Raw genomic sequence first — 14,750 nt, 5'->3', positions numbered from 1 at the left:
CTAATCCTTGGCCAAGCATATAGCACTAAGGCTATCACAGTAGATGTTAGCATATTCTTGATTAATTTCGAGATCATTTATAAGACTTCTTAGCCAAATCCCTTCCTTTTCCGCTTCAGTAAGAGCCATATATTCAGCCTCAGTAGTTAAGAGGGCAACAAAATGTTGCAGTGTTGCCTTCCAACTCACCTAACAGCCACCAAGAGTGTAAGCATACCCAGTTAGGGACCTTCTCTTGACAAGATTAGCAGCAAAGTCAACATTAAAATAGCTAGTGAGACAACAATCCGAGTTAGATCCATAGATCAAACCTACATTTGTAGTCCCTTTAAGATATTTGAAAATCCTCTTTACAACCTTCCAATGTTCCTTCTGAGGTTGGTTTAAGAACCTACTAACCATGTTAACAGCATAAGCAAGGTCAGGTCTGGTGCACACCATGGCGTACATGAGACTGCACCAGACCTGAGTATGGAACTTTTGACATATAGTCCTAATCAGCTTAGTTTGAACACTTATTATAGCTGACAACTTCTCTCTTTCTAAAAGAGGAGTACTGATAGGTTTAGAATCAACCATTCCAAAACTCACAAGTATCTTCTGAATGTAATCTCTTTGAGACAAAAATAACCTTTTTTGAGTTTTGTCCCTATAGATCTCTATTCCTAAGATTTTCTTTGCAGCCCCTAGATCTTTCATATCAAACTCACCACTCAGGAGGATTTTCAGATTTTGTATATCACACATGATTTTAGCTGCAATAAGCATGTCATCTACATAGAGTAGAAGATAGATCATTGATCCATCCTCCACCTTGTTGTGATAAACACAACAATCATAAAGACTTCTCTTGAATCCTTGGCCGGTGATAAAGCTGTCAAACCTCATGTACCATTACCTTGGAGATTGTTTCAATCCATACAAGGATCTCTGTAGTTGACAAACATACCTTTCTTTTCCTTGAACTTCAAATCCTTCAGGTTGTTTCATTAAAATATTTTCTTCCAATCTTCCATGGAGAAAAGTAGTCTTGACATCAAGTTGTTCAAGTTCCAAATCTTGGTTTGTCACTATAGCAAGCAAAACCCTGATGGATGTATGTCTAAAAACATGTGAAAAGATTTCGTTGAAATCTACTCCTTCTTTCTAGTTGAATCCCTTGGCAACTAACCTAGCATTGTATCTTATCCCTTCCTTTTTTGAAAGACCAGGTTTCTTTTTGAATATCCACTTGCAACCTACCACATGTCTTCCTTTAGGTAGTTCAACAAGTTTCTAGGTTTGATTCTTATATAGAGATTCCATTTCCTCTTTTATAGCTAACAACCAATTTTCAGCTTCAGGATGATTGATAACTCCTTTGTAAGTGGCAGGTTCATTTGAATCTATTTCTTCAGCTGCATGTAAAGCATAGGCAGCCATGTCTTCAAAACCATATCTTTCAGGAGGCTTGATGACCCTCTTAGGTCTCTGATTGGTTCCAGGATTGAATTGAGTAGAATCAGGTTCAACATTCTGATAAGACTCATTTGCACTGAAATCTTCTGATTGCCCACCTTCTTGAAGAAACACAAGAGATTTATCTATATGACTTTTTTTTTCTGAGTCTTTGGTTATAGATTCTACATCTTCTTCTTGGGGACAGTGACACTCTGTGTTTCAGTAATTAGAACCTCAAGTTTTGGATGAAACATATGTGATTCATCAAAAATTACATCTCTACTGAGAAGAACTTTCCTTTCAGAAGGTGACCAGATCCTATAACCTTTCACCCCATCACCATAACCCATGAACAAACCCTTTCTTGATCTAGGTACCAGGTTTCCTTCATTGACATGAGAATAAGCATTGCAGCCAAATACTGTTAGATTTGAGTAGTTTGCTATTTTGCCATTCTAGATTTCAATAGGAGTTTTAAGTCATATAGCAGTAGAGGGTGTTCTATTGATCAGAAAACAAGTTATATTGATAGCTTCTCCCCAAAAACTTATGTTGAGACCAACATTAGATAATAGGCATCTTGTTCTTTCCAGAAGTGTTCTGTTCATTCGTTCAGCAACTCCATTTTGCTGAGGAGTGTTCATGACAATAAATTGTCTAGCAATTCCTTCATCCTTGAAAAATTTGTTAAATTCTGTTGAGCAAAACTTTAGGCCATTATCAGTTATGAGTCTTTTAAATTCCCTTTCAGTTTGTTTTTCAATCAGTGTCTTCCATTCTTTGAAGCATTTGAAAGCTTGACTCTTCTGACTCATGATGTAGATCCATGTCATTCTTGAGTAGTCATCAATTATGGAAAGGAAATACCTTCCACCACCTAGTGAAGGTACTCTTGCAGGCCCCCAACAGTCAGCATGAATGTAATCAATAGTTCCTTTGGTGGTGTGAATTGCTTTAGGAAATTTAATCCAATGTTGTTTGCCGAAAACACAATGTTCACAGAATTTAAGTTCACCCAGTTTCTGATTTCCCAACAGATGTTGTTTTTGAAGTATCATCATACCTTTTTCACTCATATGGCCAAGCCTCATATGCCATAGTTGAGTTAAGTCATGTATGCTCTTATTAAATTTTGGTGCAACAACTACTAGACCATCATCATTACATGTTGTACCTTGAAGTATATAGAGATTACCCTTCTTTATACCTTTCATCACCATTGTAGAGCCTTTCTGAATTTTCATGACCCAATTTTTAGTGTTGCATTTGAACCCCTTTCCATCCATAATACCTATAGAGATTAGATTCTTCTTCAGCTCTGGAACATGTCTAACTTTAGTGAGTGTTCAGATAATTCCATCACGCATCTTGATTTTTACTGTGCCAATTCCAACTGTCTTGCATGAGATATCATTTCCCATGAAGACATTTCCACCCGATTTCTCTTCATAGGTGTCAAACCAGGTTTTGTTAGGACACATATGAAAGGAACAACCAGAGTCTAATATCCACTGATCTTTAGAATGTTGGTGGTGATCAGCAACTGAGAGAACAATCTCATTTTCAGATGTGGAACCTTCCTTGGCAATAACAACAGATGGTTTGCCCTTTTTCTTAGGACAATCTTTCTTCCAATGACCTGGCTCCTTACAGTAGTTACAAATGTCCTTTGGATTGACATGAGTCTTCTTCTTTCTTTTAAACACCTTTTTCTTGATGTTCTTGTTAAAGTTAGAGACCACAAGATCAGATCCATTTGATTCTTTAGAATTTTTGGGTGCTTTAGATCGAAGTTCCCTTGAGTATAAGTTGGATTTCACCTCCTCCATGGTGACACATTCCTTACCAACACTAAGAGAATTGACAAAGCTCTCATATGATGGTGGTAGAGAGGCTAACAAAATCATGGCAACATCTTCATCCTTTATCTTAACATCTATATCTCTTAATTCCATCAAAATAGAATTCAATTCATCAAGATGATCCTTAAGAGATGTACCTTCTTTCATGTGTAAACCAAATAGACTCCTTTTCAAGAAGAGCTTGTTGCAGATTGACTTGGTCATATATAGCTTTTCCAACTTGAGCCATAAGCCACTTGCAGTTTCTTCATTAGCAACCTCATATAAAACTTCATTAGACAAAGAAAGCAAGATTAGTGAGTGAGCCTTTTCTTCTTGTTCCGCAAGTTCTTCAATCTTTGAAACAGAGACCTTTTCTTTTAATTCAGAAGCCACTTCTTTCTTCACAGATGTTGAAGCAACAGGAGCCCAAACACATTGTTCCTTCAACAAAGCACGCATCTTGATACGCCATAGATTGAAGCTATTCTTTCCATTGAATTTCTCAATCCTGATTGTGTTTGACATGATTTCTTGAGTGTTCTTGATCACAATGAAGCAACGAAAGATACCAGAAACAAGACTCGCACAACTTGATCTTCGTATTCAGACGAGAATCTTGAATTTCCTTGATCGCAACTTGAGCTCTTGATACTAATTTGTTATGAAAGTACCAAAACAAGAACAACAACAACTGATGAACCAGTATGTCATACACAAAATTCGAAATAAAACAAAAGAGAGAAAGAACACACAAAATTTTACATGGTTCACCCTTAGATTAGGCTACATCCACGGGAGGGACAGAGAGAAATTTTATTATTGATACAATCCAAATAAAAAGGTTCATCCAATACAGATCAACCTGACTTTTATATCAGAAATAGTAGAACAAAAAACATAACAGAATTAACTGTCATATGGATTTTAGTTACAACACAACACTAATAATAGACCACAGCCAAAATAACGGTCCTGATCCATTCACAAACATAAATTTGAGGATGCAAATGTTTATGGAACATAGACTAATTAAGTTAGGATAACTTTATGTTTGATTTACATGTTTGATTTACATGTTTGGTGATGACTTCATGAGATTTAAGAATGTCGTCTTTTCTTTTGGTGAATGTATGTGGTTTTAAATTTGCTTTTGCTTTTTCTTTTTCTTTTTTTTTTTAAAAAAAAAGGAAGGTTCTTAAATTTACTATAGACTAACGGATTACGATGCTAATAACAATTATTATGAAAGTAAATAAATAAAACGTTAACATGTATGGGAATGAGAGGTCACGGGGAGAGAAAGAGATGTATGTAGTGCAACTATTTGAGCTATATACTTATCATTATTGTTTTGTTTTGTGTTTTGTCAGCACCAATTTAGTTTAATCCTGTCATTATAATGTGAAAAGAAAATAAGTTTGTTGTTTCGCTTTTTTGTGAATCGCTAACTTATCTCAAAGAAAACTCAAAAGAAAAACGATCGAGGTGATTCAATTTCAATTGGTGGTAGAGGCATTCAAATATACAAACAATTGCAAAACGAAGGAGACGGATATTGAAACCTCACGACGGTCAAAACTCAAAAGCACGCTACCAGCTACAAGACAATTTAAGGAGGGACTTTATTTAACGTATCCTTTATGACAAAGAGAATGAAACTCCTTGAATATTTTTTTTTTATCATAAGAGATTCCTTGAATATATAGGACCACTGCTCTATGCAATCCACTGTTTATATTAGTTTATTTTAAAATATTTATTATTTAGAAAGGGGTTTTTGATAATTAATTTTCTTTTATAATTAAGATCTGTTTATTTCATAATTAATCTTCTAGATTTGGTTGTAAAACATTGTTGAACATTAGTTTAAACTATGAAGATAAAATATTAATTTGTGTTTCAAAATAATATTTTAAAGGATAGTTTAAAAAAAAGTAGATGCGGTTATTTTAGTAGAATTGATTTTGAAAGAATTAATGCTAAGAAAAAATTGTATTTGAGCATAATATTTTTTAAAAAAAATCCTATTTGAATAATAAAATAAAAACACTTTTAATATAATTTTAATCTTTCTCAGAAAAATCATGCTAGATGGATGCATGAACTCCAATTTCTTCAAGTTGTCTTCATGCTTACCATTCATTTGCTTGATCAAAGCTTCTTATTGACTTCTTCTTGACTCTTCATCACTCAAAGCCTTCATTTTTCAAGTTTTAAAGCTAGATTTTACCGAGTTTCAAACCTCCTTAATTAAAGTCTAATAACGCACGAAGAACACATCAAGAGTTCTAAATGATAAAACTACACAAACGTAAATAACAATAAACAAAAAGTGATCTGAAAACATTAACATATATAAACAAACAAAAAATAAAGATAAAGAATGAAGAAAGGTGGAATTAATGAAGCCTCCACCACACATGAAACATTAAAATATTTTTTTATTAGAAATTAATTACATTGGGATGCATTTAAATTATAGTAGAATTGTATTAATAAAAAAATAAAGAAAACTTTTACTTTTATTTTTTAATCATGTATTGTTAGATTTGTAATTAAAAAAAAAGATTATTATGGGGAGAATATAGATAAAAAAAAAGGGTGTATTGGAAAGGATTCTAATATATTAATTATATATTTTTTAATTTGTATGCTAAAATCTTCAAATAAAAAAAACAAAGATAATAGAATTTCACCCAAAACTCAAGCATTTGACCAAAAAGAAACAGTAAACTTGAGTAAATAAAACATTATACTATCAAATATAAGGAATTCAATGGAACATTAATTATGATAAAATATAGGTGCATTATTTTAAATGATTTTATTTTATTTTAATAAAACCATAGCTTCATAGTGATAATTTGCATAATAAAAATTAATGTTAAAGGTTGTGTTAGTGACTAAAGTGAAAATCTAATTTTGATTTTAAAAAAAACAACAAATAAAATAATATTCAGCATAAGCTTTGTCCTATTAGAAACTACTGAAAATAAAAACTTTCTAATTAATATATAAACCCAGGGTTAGATCAAATCATCTTGAAATTATAATCCTAGTCAAAACACTATTTTTTTTAAAATTTCTTTTTATCAGTTCATTTTAGAAAACAGCATACAGATTAGAAAATATAATTAGTAAATGGAAAATGTTGTTCAGTAAGAATGAAAATCCGCACTAAACAATGACATGCTTGTCTGATGTATAAAGCGATTTCAATTTCAAACATGAAACCCGCTCATGTCTCTCTTCAGATCCCGTGATTCTTGTTGGTTAATATTGAAAAATTGAAACATGCAACCGTAAGCAAGAGCTCTGCTGTAAGCCCCTAAGAAATAACAACACGTTCAAACCAGAATCAGGATGGCTTCTCTTTCCATATTGTCACACACCTAGATAGAGAGGTGGTTCCACACGATGAATAATGAAATATATTAAAATCTCACATTCAATAAACATAATATCAAAATAAATTATCTCATGTAGAACTGTAAATATTATTTGTCTAAGTGTGATCACATTTTATTCTATAATGTGTTTTCCCCTTCAACCAGTAGAATTCCAATTGATTCTTTTTTTTCTTCTTTCTTTCTGGAATATGCTTTTGTGTGGATATTTCCAGTTTCTTCTATTTAAAATTTCAAAGAATAATAAAAGTCCATATAGCTTGAGTTCAATCAAATCGTTATTTTTCTGGCTTCAGGATTATTGACTATCTTCCCAATGAAATAGAAGTTCAAAACGCCATATAGCATGAGTTCAATCAAATCAAAATCATTATTTTCCTGGCTGAAATTAATGATATCAAATTTTTAAACAGTTATAAGACAAAGATAGACTTAGACCTCAATTTTGCAAAAGAAAGATTCGTGATTATTGAAAGCTTTGAAGAGGCAATATGCGACACTACGCCAAACGAAAAAAATTACAATTTGTCGGGAGTAATTGTTATTAGGTTTTGTTTATTTTGATTTTGGAGGGATAACTTCCAGGATAAACGAGATTTGATTACAAAAGATTTATTTATTTTTCTTTAATTATTTTTATTTTTTATTTTATAAAAAAATTACTGACCGAAAATCATGAAACTAAACCCTCAAGATATATCAATTATTGAAGCGATTTTATCTCTTACAATAATGTCTTCCTTATATGCACGATTTAGGAATCAAATTCTTGTTGGCATACTTAAAAAAACTTGCTATTTACTACTCGGTTGGGCCTTGTTAGTATTATTTTATAAAATAATAACATGATTTTTCGTGCTTTAGTACTTTAGAATTTCGTACTATATAACAGTACTGGTATATATTTATCATTATATTAAAAGTATTTTTTAATCCTCTAATAAGACATTTTTGTGTAAAACTACTATTTAATTTATTCATTTATGATTAATTAATGTGTATACTATTTAATAATTTAAGTAGAGATAAGAATATAATTGAAGAGTTTATAATTAGTAGTGTTGTTTTTTTTATGTGAAAGCGTTGCTTTTTTATAATTAGCAATATAATTTTTCTATTTTTTAAAACCTTTTTTTTAAAAAAATCTCTATAACAATTACCTACGGATTGATTAAGCTACCTATGAACGTTTTTATCCACTGAAATATTTTTATACTAAATATTGACAACGGTTTTTTTTTGTATATTATAAAAAAATTAAACTTAAGTGCAACATATTTATAAAATAAAAAATTATATATCTTTTTGTTGTGAAATTATAATTTTTAAATAATTTTAAATAAAAATCCAATATAAAAAAGAAGTTAGAGTAATTTATTCTCTTTTTCCTAAAGAATAATTCTAAATACTCCAACAATATCCTTCAACTTTCTTTATAAGTATGAAATATATTTTATAGGCTTAAATAATCTATAAAAAATATAATTTTTATTTTATTTTAATCCTTTAAAGATTTTTTTATTTATTTTTGTTTTGATTTTAATGATGACTTAACAACTACGTTAAATGATGATACATTAAATGATCTTTAAAGTTCTTTTTGTCACCTTATCACCACCTCTCCTTTTCTCCCCAGCTACTCTGTCATCTGCCACTGCCACCGCTCGCCGCACACTGGACTTTGTCTGTGCCACCATCGTGGCCCTCGAGAATGTCAAATCAAGCTTCTACAATGCCGACTCCACGAAGCAGAACACCACTTACCACCGCCAAAAACACAACATCATCATCAACAACATAGCCCCTGCGAGAGGAGTTGCAGTCAAAGAAGAAGACCTACTGTCCATAGGGTCGTGTGTGGTAGTATAGCGCATAATGCTATGGAATGAGATCAATTTAAAATCATTATTTTTTTACTCTATATGCAAGAAAATTTACTTTTTCACTGTAGCCTGCGCCTATAAATTATGCGTATAATTTAAATCATTAAGAAAATTAAAGTAGAGGCAAAATATTGTAAAATATAACTCGCATGAATAACAGAGCGTAACTTATTACCCTATGTAATAGTATAGAGTAATACTTCAAGGGCTATCTTCCATGTATATTCCATTGTTAATTTTGCATCAACTTCTCTAACAACCGTGATTATCTATCGTTTAAGATTCGGACATCATATGTTCCCTATAGATTCATATACATTGCATATAGTCTCCGCCTGTTGTAAAATTAAGGAATCGAAATTGTTGGCTTTTGCTTTGCATTTGCAAGACTCGTTGTGTTGCCAAATGTCCCAATTGTGGCAACCCACAGGAACCCAATGAACAAAAAATCTACGTGTAAAATTAAATTCAAGGTATTGGGTGAGACCATCACCAAGTCATCATTCAAGTTTCAGGTTATACATCCAGAGATCAATGGTTAATGCCATAGATCCAACCATATAAAAACAAAGTTCTTGCATTGATGGGAGTATTGTTATGTCTGTACATTCCTATTGGTCAATCTGAATGGAAGAACTATAGACCTACTTATGCCAGAGTAAACTACTTCAACATTTTCTGAGACTGGAAAACTTTATGATCAGCTACCAAAGCTGGATTATCATGCTCTGAGAAAGCAGGAAGATTGTTATGTGCAGGGTCGGCAGTGGCAGTCCGACAGTCCGAGTCATTACCTTCATCAACCTGATTATCAGATGCAAAAAAAGGTTAAAAGGATGCACATATTACCATTCTGATTAATAGATAAGAAATGAATGCTACCTGCTCAACTGGTGGAAGAGAGTGTTCCTGATTTCTCTTAGAAAGGTCTCGCAAAGCACCCTGCAGAATACCATTATCAAAAGGTGGAAACACTAACAACTCAGCAATCAGCAAAAAAGAAATTGCAAATTCACAATTCAGCAAATTTGAATTCATGCTAATGAAGAATATATTTGCACCTCCCTCTAGGCAAGATAACACACCTTGAAGATAAAGGGGAAAAAAATTAAATTACCCCCCATGACTTTTAATAGAAAACAGTTCAAAATGAGTTCAGAATAAATTTCAACAACACTTCCAAAGAATTTGGTATTCACAAATAGTGCCAGAAAAGATCACACACAATACATGATTCCCCCACTTTCTTGTTAAACTCCAGATATTATGTATTCCCACTGTCAAGTCCACAAACAGACAGGGCTTGAGGTCATATGCATTTCACATCATACCCAGTGTGGTTATTGGATCATTCATATATGTAGCTACAATACATATTAGAACATCTATAATAGACAAACAGACAGCTCATAAATATTTTTATGCAGATAAAACTAAACACTCCAATATGGACATTAAAGCTTAAATAGATTTTAAAAATCTTACGGCATATACAGAAACAAGAAAGAAAAAAACTGAAATTGTAGCTTTATATCAACCAACTCCTTCCAAATTCAATTACAAATGAGGTGAAAGAGCAGGCCCATGCTTGAGAAATTATATATTAGTCTCTACTCATTAGTCATAAATATAAATTTAGTTATAGGAATATATACATCTAAAAAAATGAATTAAAACTCATACATAATTATTTTCCCAAAAACAAAAGCCATTTGATGAAAATACATACCCTATTTGCCCAAAAAAGCCCACAAGCGTTGCAAAGTGACCTTGGACCAGATGGCCCTCGCCGCATCATTGGGGTGGATTTTGAACTAATGCCACAATGTGTACATCTATAGAAACATGCAATAAAAAAGATATGATAAAACATCTAGTTAGAGACTGCCTAGTCAAGGGAAATTAGCTTCATCAAGTAATAACTTCATGATACAAGTCTCTAATAATGTGAAATATAAAACTGTATCAAATAAACCCTAAGCTAGAATAGATAGCAATTAAAAAGGCAACACTAGAAACTCACATTAAGTTACAAAATTTCAGAAAGAAACAGATCATTTGGCTAAAAGATGCAAGTAACACAAAACTCACGAGGTTTCGGATTGACTATCATCCTGTCCTGAATCTTGGTCAGTACCATAACTATTAGCTCCATCTTGTTTCTTAGATGAAGTAAACTGGCCCTTGTTACGGTGCATCCTACATATATTCATCAAATAAGTAAGAAATAGGCAATGAAACAAATAAAATATAACAGCTAAAATGATGAGCAACAAGAGACAACATTGAAAATTAATGAGATTATGAAAGACTCCTTTTAGGTACATATGGAATGGAAGCAATATGGAGTCCAAGAAAAGTTCCCGCTAAGACAGTTAACATCTGTTGAATTCAAGTCATTTGTTAAAACAATGCATGCAACTATATATACCAAGTTACCAGGCAAATCACAAGGAACTATTCGGCCTTCACTCTAGCAGATTTAAATTATCAAGGTATGATCTATCCAATATTCCAATGTACTGATGGATGATGCTGTTACAGTGTAGAACATCAATGCCCTAGTGGTAATTTCTTGTTAACAGTACTATGTAATATTTGTCTCACACATTACAAACATAAGATTAAAAAAAAAATCTTTCATCCGATTTTCAAATCACTGCATGGAAATCAGCCATTTACAAGAGCACGATGGAGTAGCTGTAAAAATCTTGGCTTTAAATGTAAAGCTTGTTTCATTTTCAATAAAAATAGAAAACAGGCTAAAAAATGTTTTTGGCTCAGTTTTTAATGAAAATGCTTATGAAACATTTCTTGAAAAGGGACAAATCAGACAAGTAGAATTTTCATCGTTTCTGGAAACAGGAAATTGAAAACACAGAAGCAACTTCATAATCATAATAAAAACAATGAGCCAAGGAAAAGCATTAGTACCCAATCCATAAAGGTACACACCCAAAGTGAATCGCCAGACAATTGCTGGTTAGTGGTTTCACAATAATCATTTAAAAATTAATTTAACAAAAACCATATAATCAACAACACAACAGACAATAAATGTTTGACAATTAACCTGAACACCAATGCCCTTGAAAAAGAAACATGGTGTACTAAAGTAATCCTCTTTTCCCCATCAACCAATTACACTTTCTAAAATTTGAAAATCTGAAAGGAAAATCATTTCAAGGAAATATATAGAAAATGAAAACATAAAATGTTCACATTTAAAAGAGGAATGATGGAGTTGATTTAGGAATTTATGTAATGAATAGAAAACCTAGGATGCAAAGGAGTGAATTACAAGAATAACAAATATGCTCATTGTAATATTCAAAATAAACGATATGAAGAGAGAAAAAAAATATACTATTACATTTAACAAAATTTTTCATTAATATGTAAACATAGCTTAACAAGATTAGACACTAAATTCAGATTCAGTTCTTCCAGAACCCAAAAAGGACAGGCTTCAGTATAGTTCAGTTAGAGATTCCTCCACAAGTTAAAATCACCCCCCACTAACTACAATGTCTATAACTCTATTTTATGCTGGTTCAAACTTCAAAGCGAGATAGCAGTTAAGCACATATTTCTGTAATAGAGCAGTTTATACTTAATAGGGCTGGGATTGGGCATTAACTTTGCCAATTCCCAAAGAGTTGAACACATATCTATGGAAAAAGAAGCTCAAAGGCAACACAATTCTATGTATAACAAAGTACAAGATCCAGCCTGCTATCAAATCTATTGTTTAGCATACTGCTCATTTATATTATATTATATTTACTACTTATCAATAAATGGGTTTGAAGAAGCAACATAGCAAACTCATTCCAAATCATCGTTCACATGATGGATTTGTCACACAAGCCGCGTCAACTTTTAAACTCAGACTGTAAAGAGCTTTGTTTATGCTCAAAGAATTCAATCTAACACTCATAGGTTTCTATTTCAAACGACAGTATGCTAATTATCAAACCTGAGCGCAACTTCTTGCCGCACGCTATATCTCACTTTTTTGTCAAAGCATCGCTCTTTCCTCTTCTGCCTGAACCTATGTAATGAGGCAGCTCGGTGTGGTAGACTACATTTAGGAAATTCCATTGAACCCTGCAACAAGACCCAAAGAATTAGAAAATACCACTCAACACACAGCAGTTGAACATTAATAAAGTTCTACCATGAATAATACTACTCACAGCCCCTTCCACTCACTCACATCAGTTTATCATTGACTAAGTAGCTTTACCATAATAATCACGATTCACTTGATGATACATCTACCACCAGATACCAAACATTATCAAACTTTGTCAACCAATGCTAGCAAGCCTTAAAGTTGGGAAAGTATGTATTACCTAGATCTGCTCACTACATAGCTTTAAGTTAATTATTATTCAACATCAAAGTTACTATTAAGTATTTACTACCTAACTCCAATTAATGAATATACAAATTACAAACTCTCACTTTATTATGTATGGTGGGGTAAAGTACCCTGCATCAGGTGATACTAATAAATAAATGGTAAAGTGATGCAAGTGCAAGTGTGTGTGAACAACATTAATATTATATTCTAATAACTATCAGAAAATACCCTTTGATTATGTTGAGCCCCCGGATCCACACATGGCGAACCACCTGAAGATAGTTCACATCCACCCAACAGTAACAACACCGCTTGAACCTGTCACGTGAAGCCAAACACAGATTACAAATTTTTGAAATAAATAAATATATAATTAAATTCACGCTCTCTTCAATGTGTTCATTCAATTGCAACGTTGGATCAACGAAAACTAGGAGAAAATTGAATAATAAAATCACGGAAAAGGGGGGAAACGGTACCTTATCAGGCGTAACGGCATCGAAGACGTACACTTGGCCACGAAACGACAGCGTAAGCTGGCTGGACTCTACGGGGCCTCCACCGCCGGAGACATAGACCGCATCCGAGGTAACATCCTCGACGACGACGGCGGCACCGTCCTCGAGCGCGTGCGTTTCGTACTGAATGTGGTGGTGGTGGCCGTCGACGGCGTGCTCGTTTCCGGAGCCGTCGTCGCTTTCGCCGCCGCCGATCTGCGAGGGCATGCTCAGGGGCTGGGAGTGTCCGTACATTGCTGATGGCTCCATGGTAGTAGGACCCGGGAATTAAACTGCATTACAGGGATAATTCGAGGGGAGTTGGAAACCCTAACCCTAATTTGATTCGAATTTGGGCGTGTTTTGAGAATGACAAGTGTGCGTGTGCGTGTGAGGCGAGGGAGAATGAAAGGGAGTGAAGAGGAACTGAGGGAGGAGAAGGACAAGACATCAATTGATTCAGGAAAAGGTGTTGCCTGTTGATGGTGATATTTACGAGGCTTGCCCACTCCAGGCCCAATAAGCATGGCCTCATGGGATTTGATCTTTAATAACCAACTTTAATACCAAAAAGCAACATTTTATTTATATTTTAACTTTCTTAATTTCTCTAATTTTTTAGTGGACGGTGTCCAGGGGTGCACCACTTTCTCATGTGGTCTATGGTGTACCACTATTAGTGACCCTTCGATTGATCTGAATCTCACAATATTATGTTGCACGTTTCACATTGTAACACTATTGTTCCGGCAGTTGACCACCATTTGTTGTTGTCGGAAACCGCCTCCGGCAATGATGTTTCATTTTTTCCTTTTAATTCCTCATGCCTCACCACACCCCTGTCTCCCTCGTTGTCTTCTGTCGACGATTTCTGGCAATGAATTTCAAATTTCCCCGCATTTTACAGACTTGACAACCATCATCGCAACCACGTCGGCACAAGGCACCACAACCATGACGGCCACCCTTTGCAATTCACCATCGTAGAGTGCAGGGATGGTGAATTGCAGTCATCCTCCACAAGAGTCAAAGAGGAAGGAGTTTCTTGAAAGTTTGGAGGGCGGCAAGGAGTCGCAGCGACGAAGATCTGGTGAGTGGGATGTCAGATCTGGGTTTGAAATCTAATAGATTTTTGTTTTATCTTTCATATCTATTTTCTTTTATCATTGTGTTCTTGGAGTTTGAATTCACATATTTTCTTGTTTATTTTGCCAATATCTTTTGTTCTGTAATTGAATTCTTTAAATCATTAAGAGTATGTTTGGATAGAGAATTTTAACTGAGTACAGTAATTTATTAGAGAATTTGAA

The 14,750-nt window shown here is 33.6% G+C and overlaps 1 protein-coding gene across 1 annotated transcript; it reads right to left on the bottom strand.

Moving 5' to 3' along the window:
- Positions 1-9,012: 9,012 nt before the first annotated feature.
- On the bottom strand, positions 9,013-13,956 carry LOC114382940 (GATA transcription factor 25-like). Its single transcript, XM_028342485.1, has 7 exons — positions 13,423-13,956; positions 13,172-13,261; positions 12,554-12,684; positions 10,666-10,773; positions 10,304-10,409; positions 9,457-9,516; positions 9,013-9,378 (listed from the first exon to the last, which is right to left on the bottom strand). Exons 1-7 carry the CDS (start codon positions 13,708-13,710, stop codon positions 9,238-9,240), a joined length of 924 nt encoding a protein of 307 aa, XP_028198286.1. The 5' UTR covers positions 13,711-13,956; the 3' UTR covers positions 9,013-9,237.
- Positions 13,957-14,750: the final 794 nt, after the last annotated feature.

Source organism: Glycine soja, chromosome 14 (assembly GCF_004193775.1).
Source record: "Glycine soja cultivar W05 chromosome 14, ASM419377v2, whole genome shotgun sequence".
NCBI classification, from domain to species: domain Eukaryota; kingdom Viridiplantae; phylum Streptophyta; class Magnoliopsida; order Fabales; family Fabaceae; genus Glycine; species Glycine soja.
The sequence above is the reverse complement of the archived record's forward strand: the minus strand, read 5'-3'. Positions and strand labels throughout refer to the sequence as shown.